General features: G+C 42.3%; 1 protein-coding gene across 1 annotated transcript; it reads right to left on the minus strand.

Annotated features, from left to right (window-relative positions):
- Nucleotides 1-9,466: 9,466 nt before the first annotated feature.
- Nucleotides 9,467-10,444, minus strand: LOC134623559 (uncharacterized). The gene has a single exon (XM_063468642.1). It carries the CDS (start codon nucleotides 10,292-10,294, stop codon nucleotides 9,467-9,469), a length of 828 nt encoding a protein of 275 aa, XP_063324712.1. The 5' UTR covers nucleotides 10,295-10,444.
- Between the last annotated feature and the right edge of the window lie 5,048 nt (nucleotides 10,445-15,492).

A 15,492-nucleotide genomic window follows, 5' to 3' on the forward strand; every position in this document is an offset into this window, starting at 1 on the left:
CCGGCAGCCTACGTCTATTGCAGCCAATGTTCCCTCTAATTTTTCACGTGTCTGAGCGAACACACAAACTCCCTGAGCGATCCCTTGGACCACTGTGAGCGACATCAGACGTGTGCACTGTGGTCACGCCAGCATCGAATCCATCCAAGTTACATGGTTTATTAAAATAATCAAATTACAGCATTTACATTTATGTTAGACTACTTTTAATTAACTGCTTTAGCCCACTTACAATGAAAATGTAAAAAAATCTAGTCATTGACCTGTGTAGTATGTTAACACTATTGGAAGTAAAAATAACTTGAACTCCAATTTCGAAAACACAACTTTCTTTTTTTAAATTTTTTTTTTTATAAAGCTCTGACTTGTATTATGATTATGAGTCTGTGGTCTGGGAGAGAGTCTGTAACTCTGTCTGCAAAATATAGTATATAATGACCAATGCTGGGCAATTAATTATATAGTTACTTCTTCAAAAAAGTAACTCAGATTGGCAAACAACAAAGTTTTTTGCAGCTTTTTTTTAAATGCAGCCAAGGCGCTTTTTTTAAATTAACATTTCAAACTATTTACAGAACAATCAGCTGTTCTGCATCAAATCTGATGTCACACAAATTATTTGTGCCACTCCAAAAAATAATTTCTGTCCACTATGAGATAAAGGAGAACAAAAGCCTGATACCTGCAGGCCTGACAACAGGAGATGTATCACTGCTGTAACACCTGTAACATTCAACAGTCGCCTCATTGTTCTGACACACACAACAAAACTATTGACTACACTACACACTGACTACACAAGATTTGCGTTAAACGTCTCAAATCTCTCACATCTCAAAACACCGCCGTCACTCCTAAAACTTCCCCCAGTTTCTTAACAACTAGATGCCACATTGCCATATCATGTTTTGATTGGTCGGCATGATACTTTTTTGGACGAATAGGAGGGGTTTGTTTTTGCTCACAAGTGGAGAGGGCTTTATTCTTATAAAATGCCGTTTTTACCGTTTCTTCCCGCAGTAAACATAAACAACGATAGTATTCAGGAAGAAAAGCAAACATTGCAGATATTTTTATCATAACTCTGGTTTTACGTGGCCTATCAGCACAATTTAAAAACTGGTATAAAGTCCACACTTTTTCCGTCAATTGTTCCGTCTGTCCTGCTCACACCTCCAATGGTTGTACACGTTGTCATTAACGTGGCTTCACTCCACATCAGCCAGGCCGCTTTGCCAGCTCAAACACCGGTGTCGGCACATAAGGACGCTGTCATAGCCTGTCAATGACGTTGATTGGCTGCATATATACGCATTATTGGCTGAACTATGGGATAAGGTGGCATCATTCTAATCCCATATGGGAGTAGCCAGTCACTCACTGACTAACACTGCAAAACAGAATTGTTAAAGTATTAATTTTAATTTCAATTCAGGTTAGATTTTTTTGTGCGCAATGCAGATTTTCTGTGCGCAGAGACCGTGCCAGCAGTGCGCAATTGCGCACGTGCGCAGCTTAGAGGGAACATTGATTGCAGCATAACTAAGGGAGGATTCAGGGTCACCTGGTCCAGCCCTAACTATATGCTTTAGGAAAAAGGAAAGTTTTAAGCCTAATCTTAAAGTAGAGATAGTGTCTCTCTCCCGAATCCAAACTGGAAGCTGGTTCCACAGAAGAGGGGCCTGAAAACTGAAGGCTCTGCCTCCCATTCTACTTTTAAATACTCTAGGAACAACAAGTAGACCTGCAGAGCGAGAGCGAAGTGCTCTAATAGGGTGATATGGTACTACAAGGTCATTAAGATAAGATGGGGCCTGATTATTTAAGACCTTGTATGTGAGGAGCAGGATTTTGAATTCTGGATTTAACAGGAAGCCAATGAAGGGAAGCCAATACAGGAGAAGTCTGCTCTCTCTTTCTAGTCCCTGTCAGGACTCTTGCTGCAGCATTTTGGATTAACTGAAGGCTTTTCAGTGAGTTTTTAGGACATCCTGATAATACAGAATTACAGTAGTCCAGCCTGGAAGTAATAAATGCATGAACTAGTTTTTCAGCATCACTCTGAGACAGGATATTTCTAATTTTAGAGATGTTGCGCAAATTGAAGAAAGCAGTCTTACATATTTGTTTAATATGTGCGTTGAAGGACATGTCCTGGTCAAAAATGACTCCAAGGTTCCTCACAGTGTTACTGGAGGCCAAGGTAATGCCATCCAGAGTAAGAATCTGGTTAGATACCATATTTCTAAGATTTTCAGGGCCGAGTACAATAACCTCAGTTTGATCTGAATTAAGAAGCACACTGGACAATCCAAATTGATGGCGTTGCATCTTTCAACGTGTTTGTGGGTCGATTTGGATGCTCCAGGTGTGAGAGCAGCCACTCAGCCTCTACTGCAGATGTGTGTCACAAGTTCATCTAGTAGTAGGCTATGGCACTTGGCCACAGGTGGCAACAGTGGACTGGCCTCCATGTGAGACTGCTCCAGCTGCTATGTGATAGTCCAGCTGCAAACTGAAGACGTATGCAAGTTTTGGAAATTAAACTGTACAATATAAAGCGCCTTGAGGCGACTGTTGTTGTGATTTGGCGCTATATAAATAAAATTGAATTGAAATTCAGAATATTCTTAACTTAGCTTTAAAACCAACCCAATCTAACTCTCCTCCACACTCAAAAACAAAGACAAACCAACTGACACATCTGAGTCCCTCACTTTCTTCAATCCACTCACTCTCACAAGCTCCACTTAGTCACACTGGCTCTGTTTATTACTAATTACTCCCCAGAAACACTTCCGTTTTATTTTTTCCTATTTGTGTTTTTGTTTTTTGAATTTGCATTTTCTTTTTTCCTCTTTCTGTTGTGTTTTTTGTGCTTTTGCAGCGTTTTTGTTATTGCTGGTGTTTTCTTAAAAAATAAAAAAAAATAAAAGTTAAAAATGTATTGTGCATGAAACAGGAATTCAAACGTGGCTCAGATGTGTGTCACAAGTTAATCTGGCTGTAGGCTATGGCACTTGACCACAGGTGGTGGTAATTTATGGGCTCAAAATGTGGTCATAAATATTTTGTACTTGTAAATCAGGATTTGTATGTGTAAAAAGAATTTGTGTGTGCGTAAAAAAGATTTGTATGTGTAAAAAGAATTTGTGCGTGCGTAAAAAAGATTTGTATGTGTAAAAAAGATTTGTGTGTGTGTAAAAAAGATTTGTATGTGTAAAAAGAATTTGTGCGTGCGTAAAAAAGATTTGTATGTGTAAAAAGAATTTGTGCGTGCGTAAAAAAGATTTGTATGTGTAAAAAAGTTTTGTGTGTGGACTTAGCCAAAACCCCCCCTGCAAGTTACAAGTACGAATTTTGACCCTATTTTTCTTCCTGTCATCTGATTGGTCAATGTCATGTCAATCACAAATGTAACAATCCAATCACAGAACAGATGGGTTTGCCTGTCGGAGGGGCACTTTTTTGAACTGCAGGTCCTTGAAGGGTAATACAGTTTGAAGCTGGAGGATCTCTATATAAATATCCGATAGCAGCTAGGTCCGCTAACTTTCAGCAGCTGTTGAAAGGATAAAGTTGTGGTATGTCAGTGGTTAGAAATACCATCATTACTTTAGGATTAGTTTAACACAAAGTCAGGGCTGACCCGGGACCATTGCTGTGAGTCACAGTGCGCAGCATAAAGGTCCTTTCACATTGGATGCAGGATGTGCTGCTAATGCTAACTGCTAACTAAAAGCAAAGGATCAAGAATTTGTTGCGCTGGCTGCTGAGCTCTGTGGGTTTTTGCAGCAGCTCTACCTGTACTAGATGCACCTGCTCCTTGTTGTTTCTATCTCTGACTTTATGTCCTCTACAAGAGTTTCTGGGTTTTTTTGCTAGTTCTTCAAATGTTCATGTATGCTAATTCATAACGAACAACGAACAATACAGCTTTGTAATGAAGACTGTCATTTCCAAAACACTGCCCACCCCCCGCGGTCCACAGCGCTGTATTAAACACGTAGACCTGTGACACAAAAATCACCAAACTCGGACGACCACAGACTGTTTTCCTTCGTGGTGATGAAGGAAAACGCTGGGTTGGCATGTAAAAGGGCATTTATTCCCTTCAAAGACCTGCAGTTCAAAAAAGTGCCCCTCCGACAGACAAACCCATCTGTTCTGTGATTGGATTGTTACATTTGTGATTGACATGACATTGACCAATCAGATGACAGGAAGAAAAATAGGGTCAAAATTCGTACTTGTAACTTGCAGGGGGGTTTTTGGCTAAGTCCACACACAAATCTTTCTTACACATACAAATCTTTTTTACGCACGCACAAATTCTTTTTACACATACAAATCCTGATTTACAAGTACAAAATATTTATGACCACATTTTGAGCCCATAGTAATTGACTTGACTCCATTTGAGTGCGCACAAAGTAAACTGCACACTTTAGTTGTGAAGCGAAAACACTGAAATGGCAGTAATAACACGTACGAGGGGAACGATAACGAAGACGAGATGCTCCTGATCGTTACTCTTGCTGTCCTGTGAACAGCATCGGCGTGGTGTTAATTGTTTGCTTTTGATTTTGCCATCGCCCCGTGAATGAGAACATGACCAGGTAAACCCGCAACCCGCTGCGCGCTCCCGCGGGCGGTAATCACGATCACTGTCTAGCACAACACCTGGAGCTCAGGGGGCAAAACAATCGCATGAGTGCTGCTGTTTGACTGAGGAAGAATAAAGTAGTCATGGTAAGCCAATCACATGACCACTTAAAGATGACAAAGCAACACGGTGATATATACCAGTTTATAAATTGTGTTGATAGTTTATTTTTATTTATAGATTTATAGGCCACGTAAACCAGAGTCATGATAAACAATATATACGTGTTTTTTCCTCAATAGTTTCATCATGTAAGGACAGCGCTAGCAAGCACTCTGGGGAAGTTTTAGGAGTGTGGGTGTGTGTGTGTGGGTGAGAGAGAGAGAGGGAGAGCAGAAAAAGAGAGAGCGAGTTTTGAGATGTGAGAGATTTGTGACGTTTAGCGTGTTTGGAGTGTGTAGTTAATGTGTTGTCTTGTGTAGTTAGTGTGTAGTGTTGTGTTTGTGTTGTGTGTCAGAACAATGAGGCGACTGCTGTCTCCAGATAGAAACAGCAGTGATACACCTGCTGCTGTCAGACCTGCAGGTATCAGGCTGTGATGTTCTCCTTTATAGTGGACAGAAATTATTTTTTTGGAGTGGCACAAATAATTTGTGTGTCATCTTATTGAAGAACAGCTGATTGTTCTGTAAATAGTTTGAAATGGTTATTTAAAAAATCAAGGTAAAAGATAAATGGCTGCAAATAACTTTGTTGTTTGCAAAACTTGTGCATAGGATTTTTAAATTGACAAATTATATTTGCATTTAAAGTTATGAAATATGATTCATTAAACATGTTTGTGGTTGTTACAGTAAAAATATAACTTTTTCTACTCTTATTTTATATTTTTTGTCTGATTTTAGATCAATTGTGTTAATACAGTATGTCAAACTGAAAACATGACTGTAAATTCAGACACGTGAGGTTGTGCTGATGATACCAAACAAGACAAAGTAAATAGTTTTTAAAGGTGAAATGTGGAGGAAACATCAAAAGTAGTTAAAAATGACCAATTATACCCTGGAGCCCACAGGGTTAAACGTTTTTTTTTAAGTAACGCAATAGTTACTTTTCAAGTCATTAATTACTTTTAGAATATTGTAACTCAGTTACTAACTCAGTTACTTTATTGAAGAAGTAACTAGTAACTATAATTAATTACTTTTTCAAAGTAACCTGCCCAACACGGCACACATCTGTTTGACCAACGCCAGTTGATTTGGATCAGCGGTCCAAACAATTTGAACGATTGTTATGTTTGCTTTTGTGTTGAGTTTGACTGATATTTGCTGGATATCAAATGTTTTAAAGCTGTGCAACCTTTATCTGTACATAGCAGTTAAACTGTTTAGATCAATCTTTATTGATAAGATACATTATTCAGTTATGAATTACTGTGTACACAAGAATAAGTTAATGTATTAAGCTAAACTGGCTGAAAGTTTTGTATTATTCTTGTGAATGTTTTTATTGACCCTGTTTATTTAATGCAGGTCAGGTGGCCCTTTAGGGGTTTAAAATGCCGAGCCAATGAACGGCTGGGAGCAGGAATCTTTCTTCATTGAAGCTTCCACTTCCACTGGTCTGGTAGGAAGTTGTCAAAGACGATGCTCTGCCTCCTCCTCCTCCTGAGCATGAAGCAGGTATGGAGGAGATCCAGGCTCCAGACATCCAGAGGCCCTCAGAGCACAAGAGAGCAAGGAAGACCAACAGAGGGGCAGCTGCGCCACTATCCCGGAAAGAGCTGAGGAGAGCCCGGATGAGGGGTCAGCCACGGAGCAGAAGCCAGGGGGGGTTGCAGTGACATGCCCGTGAGCTCCACCGGCAGCCAGCTGTGCCAGAGTGACCGAGCCCCAGGCTGAGAGGCCGAGGGCACCCCACCCCCGAAGGAGCCCGAGCGAGCCCCAGGTTCCAGGCCCCGACAAGCAGCCACCAGGAGTGAGCCAGTGCGTACCTGGACGCCCATCCCTGGACACAAAGAACCACCAACGCACCGATGTCTGAGGGCGTCCGCCACTGGCAGGGGGAGTGGTGGGGGGAGATAGGCCTCCATGCCTTGGAGGACCTGAGATGTCCCTAGAGAGGTGGCGTCTGATACCCAACCTGACATATAGACACAGACATACAGGCACACACAGATACAAACATCCATTCCCACCCTCATGCTCTCATATGCAATTACTCAGCAGCAGGTAAGCGCAGAGCCCCTCCTGATAGCCCTCAATGTCTACGTGTATTTAAAATTGAGAGGTGGGCAACGGCGCCAGGGGTGAGGTTGTACACCCTGATGGTCTTCTGGATGCCGTGTAGCGTGCCCACCCCCAAGGTCCTATATGTATGTGTTATGAGAGTGTGAGTAATGTGAATGTCTAAGTTGTGAGATAAAATTGAGGCACAGGCAGCCAGAAGGGGACAGAGGGGGGGGGATGCCTCCCCTGCACCCTGGTGACACACCTTTACCCCAAGGCCCTGCATGTGTGGGTGATTGTGGTGGAGCGGGAAGAGGGAGGCAGCTGGAGATGGGGAGGGAAGGAAGGGAGGGGCAAAGGGGCCCAGGCCCATCTGGACCGGGGCCCAGTTCAGCAGCGCCGCCCGGCCCCACAGAGCTCGGGACGGCCCACCCGATCCCACCACAGAGAAACTGCACCCACCCTGTCATCCACTTATCCTCCAGACTACACAAGACATAGACACCCAGGCTGAGTTCTTCCTCCACCTCTCCTGTATCTCCCCCACCTGCAGAGTGAGTTCCTGGAGAGAGGAGACCTCCTGCAAGATGTAACAGCCTCCCCCACCAGTCTTCCATACAAACGTTAGACATGCAAACACTCAACACAGCAACACTGAAAGCATTTGAGTGTAAATTTCATTCAAATCAAACTTTATACACAATTACAATAATGGAAAAAAGTCTAAATATTAAAACACTACAACCGCCGAAGAAACAAATAAAACCAATCACAATCAACATCAAAATATGATCATAGAAAAATAGAAGAAGAAGATGACAGCTCCAGCTCCCCCCACGACCCTGAAAAGGATATGTGGAAGCGAATGGATGGATGGAAAAATAGAAGAGACATATCACACAATTCATATACGTTCATGTGATCTCTATGTTCAAAAAACCCAATAACCTTGAATCCTTCTTTTAAATTACATTTACATTTCTGCTGGCAGCAAAGAAATTAATCAATTCAATTCAATTCAATTCAATTCAATTTTATTTATACAGCGCCAAATCACAACAAAAGTCGCCTCAAGGCGCTTTATATTGTACAGTAGATCGCACAATAATATATATATATATATATATAAATCAGAAATTAACCACAATTAATCTGCAGCTTCATCAATGTGATGCTGAGTTTCTGACTGAAATTCAGTCTGAACATGTGTGACTCTGTTAAACAGTCAGAGTGTTTCTCTAACAGCAGGAGCCTCTTTACACTCAACTTCACACAGACGAGCTGAGGAATGATCAAGCAAACTTCTTCTTCTGTCATTTTTAACAGCAGCTTGCATCCAAAGATGTTGAACTACTGCCATCTCCTGGCTTTTACTCTTACTTCTCTTCCAGATCCTCAGATCCTCTTGATGAGATCAGTATTTCTCAAAAATGAAAAACCGCTCCTTTCACCTCATCATGACTTAACTGATTAACCACTTTTTCAAATGTAAGTTTCATTTCACCACCAGTTCCTACCCTCAACACTCTCCTTTGACTTCTATACTTCCTGCAACTAATAACCACATGTTCAACCGTCTCCATAGCATCACACCATCACATAACCCAGTCGGATGTTTCCCCATCATAAAAAGAGAACCATTCAGAAAGCAATGACCTGTTTGTTTTCTCCTGCTGCCTATTTAACCCACGACTCCTCTTAACTTCTATTGTGTTTTGTACCCCATGTCTCCCTTTTGTTCCATTATCCCATGCCATTCTCCAGAAGTTCTTACTTTGTGTCCAAACTATTCTTTTCCCTCAGATTTCAACAACGGTATCTGCACATCTATGTCTACTTTTTTAACAGCTGCTTTAGCCAACCTATCTGCTCTTTCATTACCCACAATACCTCGGTTGAGGGGGTCAGACCAGCACAGTCTCTTTCAGCACACATGGACATTTCATCAGTCTCATAGACACTGAGAACAATTTGTGTATGAGACTAAAGAAACAGTCCAAACATAATTGAACAAAAGGCCTCTAAAGTTCTGTGGTTGCCACATTTCCACATGACTGTTTAATTACAGCAAAAACCATAATTATAATTATCTTGATTGATATTGTAATCTCAGTTTTCAACACAATTGTTCATTAACTTAAACAATGTTACAAGATAAATATACATTCTTAGTGCTTATTTTCTGATTAGATTGTTTTATGTATTTTAATAAGAGAGGCCTTTATAAACCAAGCCGATGAGGCGAACAGGAGACCGGTCTAAAAAGATTTAAAGGTAAGCACAGCCTGTTCAAAGAAAAAAGCCAATTGTGCAGATTGGATGAATTCTAAATTATCTGTTCGCCGAGCTGATGATCTTCACCATTAAATTGGCTCAGTAGTGGTGAAATTAAAGTAAATTATAAAATCTGTTAAGTAGATTTCGGGTGACATGTCCATGGTGATTTTGGGTCATTTGTGATAAATAAAAAGTAAAGTCTGGGGAATATTTGATGAAAACTTGTTGTTAATGCTGGGGTGAATTTTAAAGTTGATGTGACGTGTGCTTAAAGTTGATGTGTTATGTGTGTCAATTGTGTTAAGTCAGCCAAGAAAAGAGATTAGATTAGGACATTCGGTTCTTCTTCTTCCTAGCGGTTTATATCCCGCGACGCAGGGTCCGCTATCTTGCATGCCTTCCTCCACTTCTTCCTATCAAGGGCGTCTTCTGGTGTAACATTCACAGCCTTCATATCATCCTTGATTCGGTCCATCCAGCGCTTTTTTGGTCTTCCTTGTGGCCTGTTTCCCTCCAGATCTAATTGGTGGGCTGTCTTTGCGATAGAATTTTTATCGCTACGGACAACATGGCCATACCATCGGAGCCTCGCTTCTCGCATCTTGTCTGTGATCGGTGTCACTCCCCATTGTTTCCTGACCTCTTCGTTCCTCACTCGGTCAAGTCGTGTGAGACCCAGAGGCCACCTCAGCATCTTCATCTCCATGGTGTGAAGAGCTTGTTCATGTTTGGTCATCGCTGGCCAGCACTCTGACCCGTAGAGTGCCACTGGGCGCACAATCGACTTATAGACTTTCGCCTTAAGATAGATTGGCATTCTCTTGTCGCATAAGACTCCACTCACCTGACGCCACTTCATCCACGCTGTGTTGACACGGAGTCTGGCGTCTGGCAGGGTTTCGCAGTCTGAGGTGACGAGGGACCCGAGGTACTTGAATTGGGCAACTTTAGTCAGCGGCTCGCCGTCGATAGTGATGGTACTGTTGGTCTGGGGGCCGCATTCAAGGTACTCTGTCTTCTTGATGTTCAGGCGCATGCCGTTTTCGGAGAGCCGGTCTTTCCATGCTTGTGTTTGGATTTGCAGGGCTAGGCAGTTTTCTGTTTCTGATAGGCACACATCATCTGCATACAGGAGGCTCCATGGATGTGGTGATTGCAGATCAGCCGTCGCGGTGTCCATACAGAGAGTGAACAGCAGGGGCGAGAGGGCCGAGCCTTGGTGGACACCAACGGTAATTGGGAAGGCTGGTGATATTCCCGCTGAACATCGGACCTCGCTTGTGACATTACGGTAGAGCAGCTGAGTCCATTTCACATAAGCTTCCGGGGCACCATGATTAGGACATTTGGTTAAGGGATTTAATTCCCAAATTGATTATAGGCTTGGACCCGAGCATCAGATAAATAAACTGGCGATTACAGTCCACAGTGGTGCTTCTAAATGTATTTAATTTGATCTAGGACTGGGGTTGGACTCCTAGGAGCGCAGTGTTCAGCATGTGGCAACGACTCCTGATCGTGGACGCGCGGTAAGGCCTGGTGACGTCCAGTTAGCCCGGGTGGTTCCCGCGAGGATTCAAACTCCCGTTAATAACCAAGTGGTCGAGGATCACTTCTTTTCTGCACTGTTTGAACGAAGAGCTTGGCTCAGGCGTGACCATTTCAATGCGGGTGACAGGAACAGCTTTAAGTAAAGCTTCAGGCGCCAGTTAAATACTGAGACGCTGGTTAAGTGGAGCTTCCGGTCAAGCTGCGGGGAGCGCTTAAATTAATATAGGGCCTAGAAATTTGACCGTTATCAGTGACGGCGTTCCCGAAGCGGGTTGATTGACCAGCAAGGTTGGACCTGGGCTTAGAGGCTTTTAAATTTGTCGAAATTGTGTAAGAAAAGTCTGGTATCAGCAGAAGCGGGCATAAGGGTTGGACCCGGGCGTTGGACGCCAGAAAACCCCCGTAGGGATCATGGTGTTTGTGTCTGTGTGTACTTGGGTTGTCTGATTATTGTGTATTGCTGCAAGTGTGCAAGAATTCTGCTAACCACGCTGAGGATTTTGATGTGAAGGATGTCGTTTGGTTAATGTTTGCAAATGCAAAGAGCTTAGTATATGTGTGTGTGTGTGTGTGTGTGCTGAGGGTGCATTCTTTTTATATTAAAATTAGTAGAGTTACAGAGGGTATATAGAGTGTGAACATAAAATAAGAGCTCGATTAGGCTGTAGAAACGGATGAAAGTCCAGTGAGTGAAGAGTGTGTGTGTGTGTGTGTGTGTGTGTGTGTGTGTGTGTGTCTGGCAGGAAGTGAAGCAGGAAGTCTGAATAGAGCTTGTGAGCTTGTGAGAGACGTTTCAAAATGAAAACAGAGGAATTAGAGAATGAAAGTGCAAAGTAATAGTAATGAAAATGATATTAAATCAATGTCTTAGTGTGTTAATACAGGTGCCCATGGACTTGCTCAACCTCCTGGAAGAATACAGCAGAAAAATGATAGATTAACAGAATTGGGACGAAAACAGGCTTTGGTTTAAGATTTCACAGCTTCACCTCTCATCCTGTCCTTATTCTGAGAAGAAGCTTAAAGGACAGTTAATCTCCTGATGAAGACAGAAGACAGACAGAACAACACCGTGGACTTGAAGAATTAACAGCAGGCAAAAAGACACTGAAGGCTCCAGCAATGGTCAATGGTAACTTTATTGTCCCTAACGGGAAATTGATTTGCAGTATGTCCGTACAAACAAACAAACAGACAACCAACACACCACATACACACACCAAAATAATATAATATAATATAAGCCTGAGAAAACAACCTAGATTTTCCATCAAAAAAGGGCAATATGCAATGGCAACAACACTTATGGTTTAGTGTTATTAACTATGATAATAGCACTGGGTACAAAAGACAGTCTATGTCTCTTTGTCTTCACTGCAGGCACTTTATAACGACGACCTGATGGAAGCAGTTGAAAATCATTAAAGAGACGATGATCTGAACACAACAGGACAGAGGTTGCCTTCCTCAGCACCTGCCTGTTATAAAAGTCCACAAGCTGGACCTGAGACCTCCCTGAAATCTGACCTGCCACTTTAACCAGGTTGTTAAGTCTGGTCTTATTATTCAGGGACATATTACCGTACCAAGCAATGATACTGTCATGGTCCTGGGTCGGTGATCCAGTGTTTTTGGTTCTGGACTTTTACTTTTGATGGTTTGTATTATGACTGTTGATTTGGGTTTCCTAGGGTTTAGTGGTGTTCCCTCTGTTTGGTGTCTTCCCTGCTTGTGCATCCCCTTAGTGTAGTAGGTCTCTGTGTTTAGTCCGCGTCTCTGAGTCTGTGTCATTACGTGCATGTGTTTCCTGTTTTACTTTGAAGGTCTCTGTCTTATGTCAGCGTGTTCTGTTTACGTTTCCCCTGCCCGTCAGCTGTTATGTTTCCCAGATGTGTTTCCCTCCTGTTTCCCATCCCCTGATTACTGGTGTGTATTTATAGTGTGTGTTCACCCGTTCTCGTTGCTGGTTCGTCTGTGTTGTTTCCCCTCGGTCTCCCTGCGTCTCTCCGTGTGTATTTCCCCGGACCTCCCTGCATCTTCGTTTCTGGTTTGTTTTGTTAGTTTTACCCAGTTTAGGTTCCAGGTTCATGTTCCCAGTGCCATTGTTGTTTGTATTTCCTTTTGTTTAATAAATACTCACCTGTACCTGAGCTGCCGCATTTTGGGTCCTAATATATTCCACACGTCTGCCACACCGGACGTGACAGATACAGAAGGTTAAAACAGATTCAATAAAACTTTTATAAAAACGAGTCATCACTTCAGATGAAACATTAAAACCTCTCCACCTCCTTAAAAAGTACAGTCTTTGTTGAACCTTTTTCACTGTAGCAGCAAGATGTGACTCAAAGGACAGAGCCTTATCAAGAACAAGCCCCAAATACTTATAACTGTGCACCAGTTCAATGGCTGCACCATTTACCCCTGTTAGTGCAGGATGGGGGGATGTCTTCCTGAAGTCAGTTACCATGTCCTTGGTTTTCAAGGTGTTAATCATTAAGAAGGACTGATCACACCACCAAACAAACTCATCCACAACAGGCCCATGGGAATCCTCTTCACTGTCAGTTAAAAAGTCTAAAATCCAACCAACGAGATTAAAATCAAGTTTAAACTGGTTAAGAAGTTTATCAACTAAAAGATGTGGCTGGATAGTATTAAAAGCTGAAGAAAAATTAATAAATAAGAGCCGAGCATGAGCTTTGGCGCCATCAAGATGGCGATAAAGGAAGTTCAACAGAGTGACCACTGCATCATCCACACCTCTACGAGGCCTGTATGCAAATTGTAGTGGGTCTATAAGCTTCTCTACTTGCTGCAGGATCTCCTTCCTGACAAGTTTTTTAAAGGACTTCATCACTAAGGATGTTAAAGCGACAGGCCTAAAATCATTTAATGATGTAGGTTTTGTGGTCTTAGCAACTGGAGAAATAATTGATTTTTTCCATACCTCTGGATCCTTCTGCTGCTGAAGAGATAAAAGAAAGATGTAATAAAAAATACTGCATAATTGCTCAGCGCATGTTCTAAGCACCTGGCCACATATATTATCAGGACCTGGACTTTTATTAGTCTTCCTCATTTTAAAAAGATTTCACCCTTCTTTCATCAAAGAACAAAGCTGGGGGGGCTCTGGTGCTCTCTATTAAGAAATCAAGTGTATTCCTTGAATTATAATTATCATTAAATCTCAAATAAAATCTATTCAGCTCATTGGCTAACTGAGAGTCTGAACTAAAACCAGGGAGACTTATCTTATTACAGTCACTGTAACAGTGACCAGTCATGTGTTTCATGCCTGCCCAGGCCACCCTTAAGTTATTGCTACCCATCTCCGCCTCTACCTTATCCTTGTATTTTATTTTGGCTTTTTTAATTTCTGCTCTGATCTCCTTCCTAATTTCTCTAACTTTCAAGATATTCCCTTCAATAAAAGCTTTTTTCCTTTCATGAATCAGCCTCATAAGAGCTTTTGAAGACCATGGTTTGTTATTAGGGAAAAAATGCACAACCTTTGAAGGGATAATCATGTCTCTGCCAAAGGAGATATAGCTGCAGACAACGTCAGTGAGTTCATTAATGTCTCTGCATGATTCTATAAACACCGACCAGTCTGTACAGTCAAAGCAGCCCTGCAGGGCTAAAGAGGCGTCGTCACTCCAAACCTTTATGCGGTGTTTCCTCACCTTCTCTCTTCTCAGCACAGTCTTGTAAAGTGGCAGAAGATGCACCGTGTTGTGATCCGAGGATCCGAGGGCGGGGCCAGCCACAGATGTATACGCACCTTTTATGGAACCGTAACACAGATCCAGAGTCTTATTGAAGCGTGTGGGACAGTTCACATACTGATAAAAACTGCTCAGTGTTTTCTTCAAGTCGCAGTGATTAAAGTCCCCAAGAACAATATTAGGGGCTTCAGGAGAGAGAGATTGTAGTGAGTGGATGACGTTAGAGATGGTGTCAGTCGCATTCTTAGGATTCGCTTTAGGATGGATGTAAACAACGGTGACGTTGATCTGTGGGAATTCCCTCGGCAGATAAAACGGCCTCAAAGACACAGAGAGGAGCTCAGTGTCAGGTAGACACACTTGTTTACAAACGGTCACATTTTTACACCATTTCTGATTTATATACAAACACACCCCTCCTCCTTGAGATTTCTGGGTAGCTCCGGGGTCTCGATCCAAACGTATGGGAAACCCGAAGCCATTTAGTTCCAGAGAACAATCAGGGTCAGAATCCTTGAGCCAAGTCTCTGTGAATGCCATTAGACATGTATCCCTGTAGTCACGTAAATGTGCCACATTCAAATGCAGTTCATCCAATTTACTCCTCAGAGACTGCACATTAGCCAGGATTATTGATGGTAAGGGAATACGATTGTATCGTATTTGCTTCCGCAATCGCTGACGTAGGCCTCCCTTCTTACCCCATTTCCTTGCTTTGACTCTGTTAAAAACAAAAGTGCCCCTGTGGTTACTGGATAATCCAGAGCTGGAAAACACTGGAGGGTGAAAAGAGTCCAGAGACGGGCCTTTCCACCGAAGATCCAGAAGAAACTCCCGTGAGTATGTAATTGTTTGAGAGTAGCAATGACTCCAAACAACTGTCAGGATTGCCAATAAAACCATGCGAAATAAAAAACCCATCTTCATTAAAAGAAGTTCCACAAAGCACAAGCCGATGCTATAGGATTTCCTCAGGGGAAAAAATAAAATAAAATAAAGGAATAAAAGAATGAAATAAAATAAGTTAAAACACTGACACTGACAGACAGAGACAACCTGCTGGTCGCCGCAAGAGCAGCGCCCCTCTCCCCGACAGCAC

Source organism: Pelmatolapia mariae, unplaced genomic scaffold (genome assembly GCF_036321145.2).
Source record: "Pelmatolapia mariae isolate MD_Pm_ZW unplaced genomic scaffold, Pm_UMD_F_2 NODE_ptg000747l+_length_43236_cov_1, whole genome shotgun sequence".
Classification (NCBI taxonomy): domain Eukaryota; kingdom Metazoa; phylum Chordata; class Actinopteri; order Cichliformes; family Cichlidae; genus Pelmatolapia; species Pelmatolapia mariae.

Excerpts from the sequence above, each read along its gene's own strand:
- LOC134623559 (XM_063468642.1), bottom strand. The coding sequence starts at position 10,294 with ATGGACACCGCGACGGCTGATCTGCAATCACCACATCCATGGAGCCTC.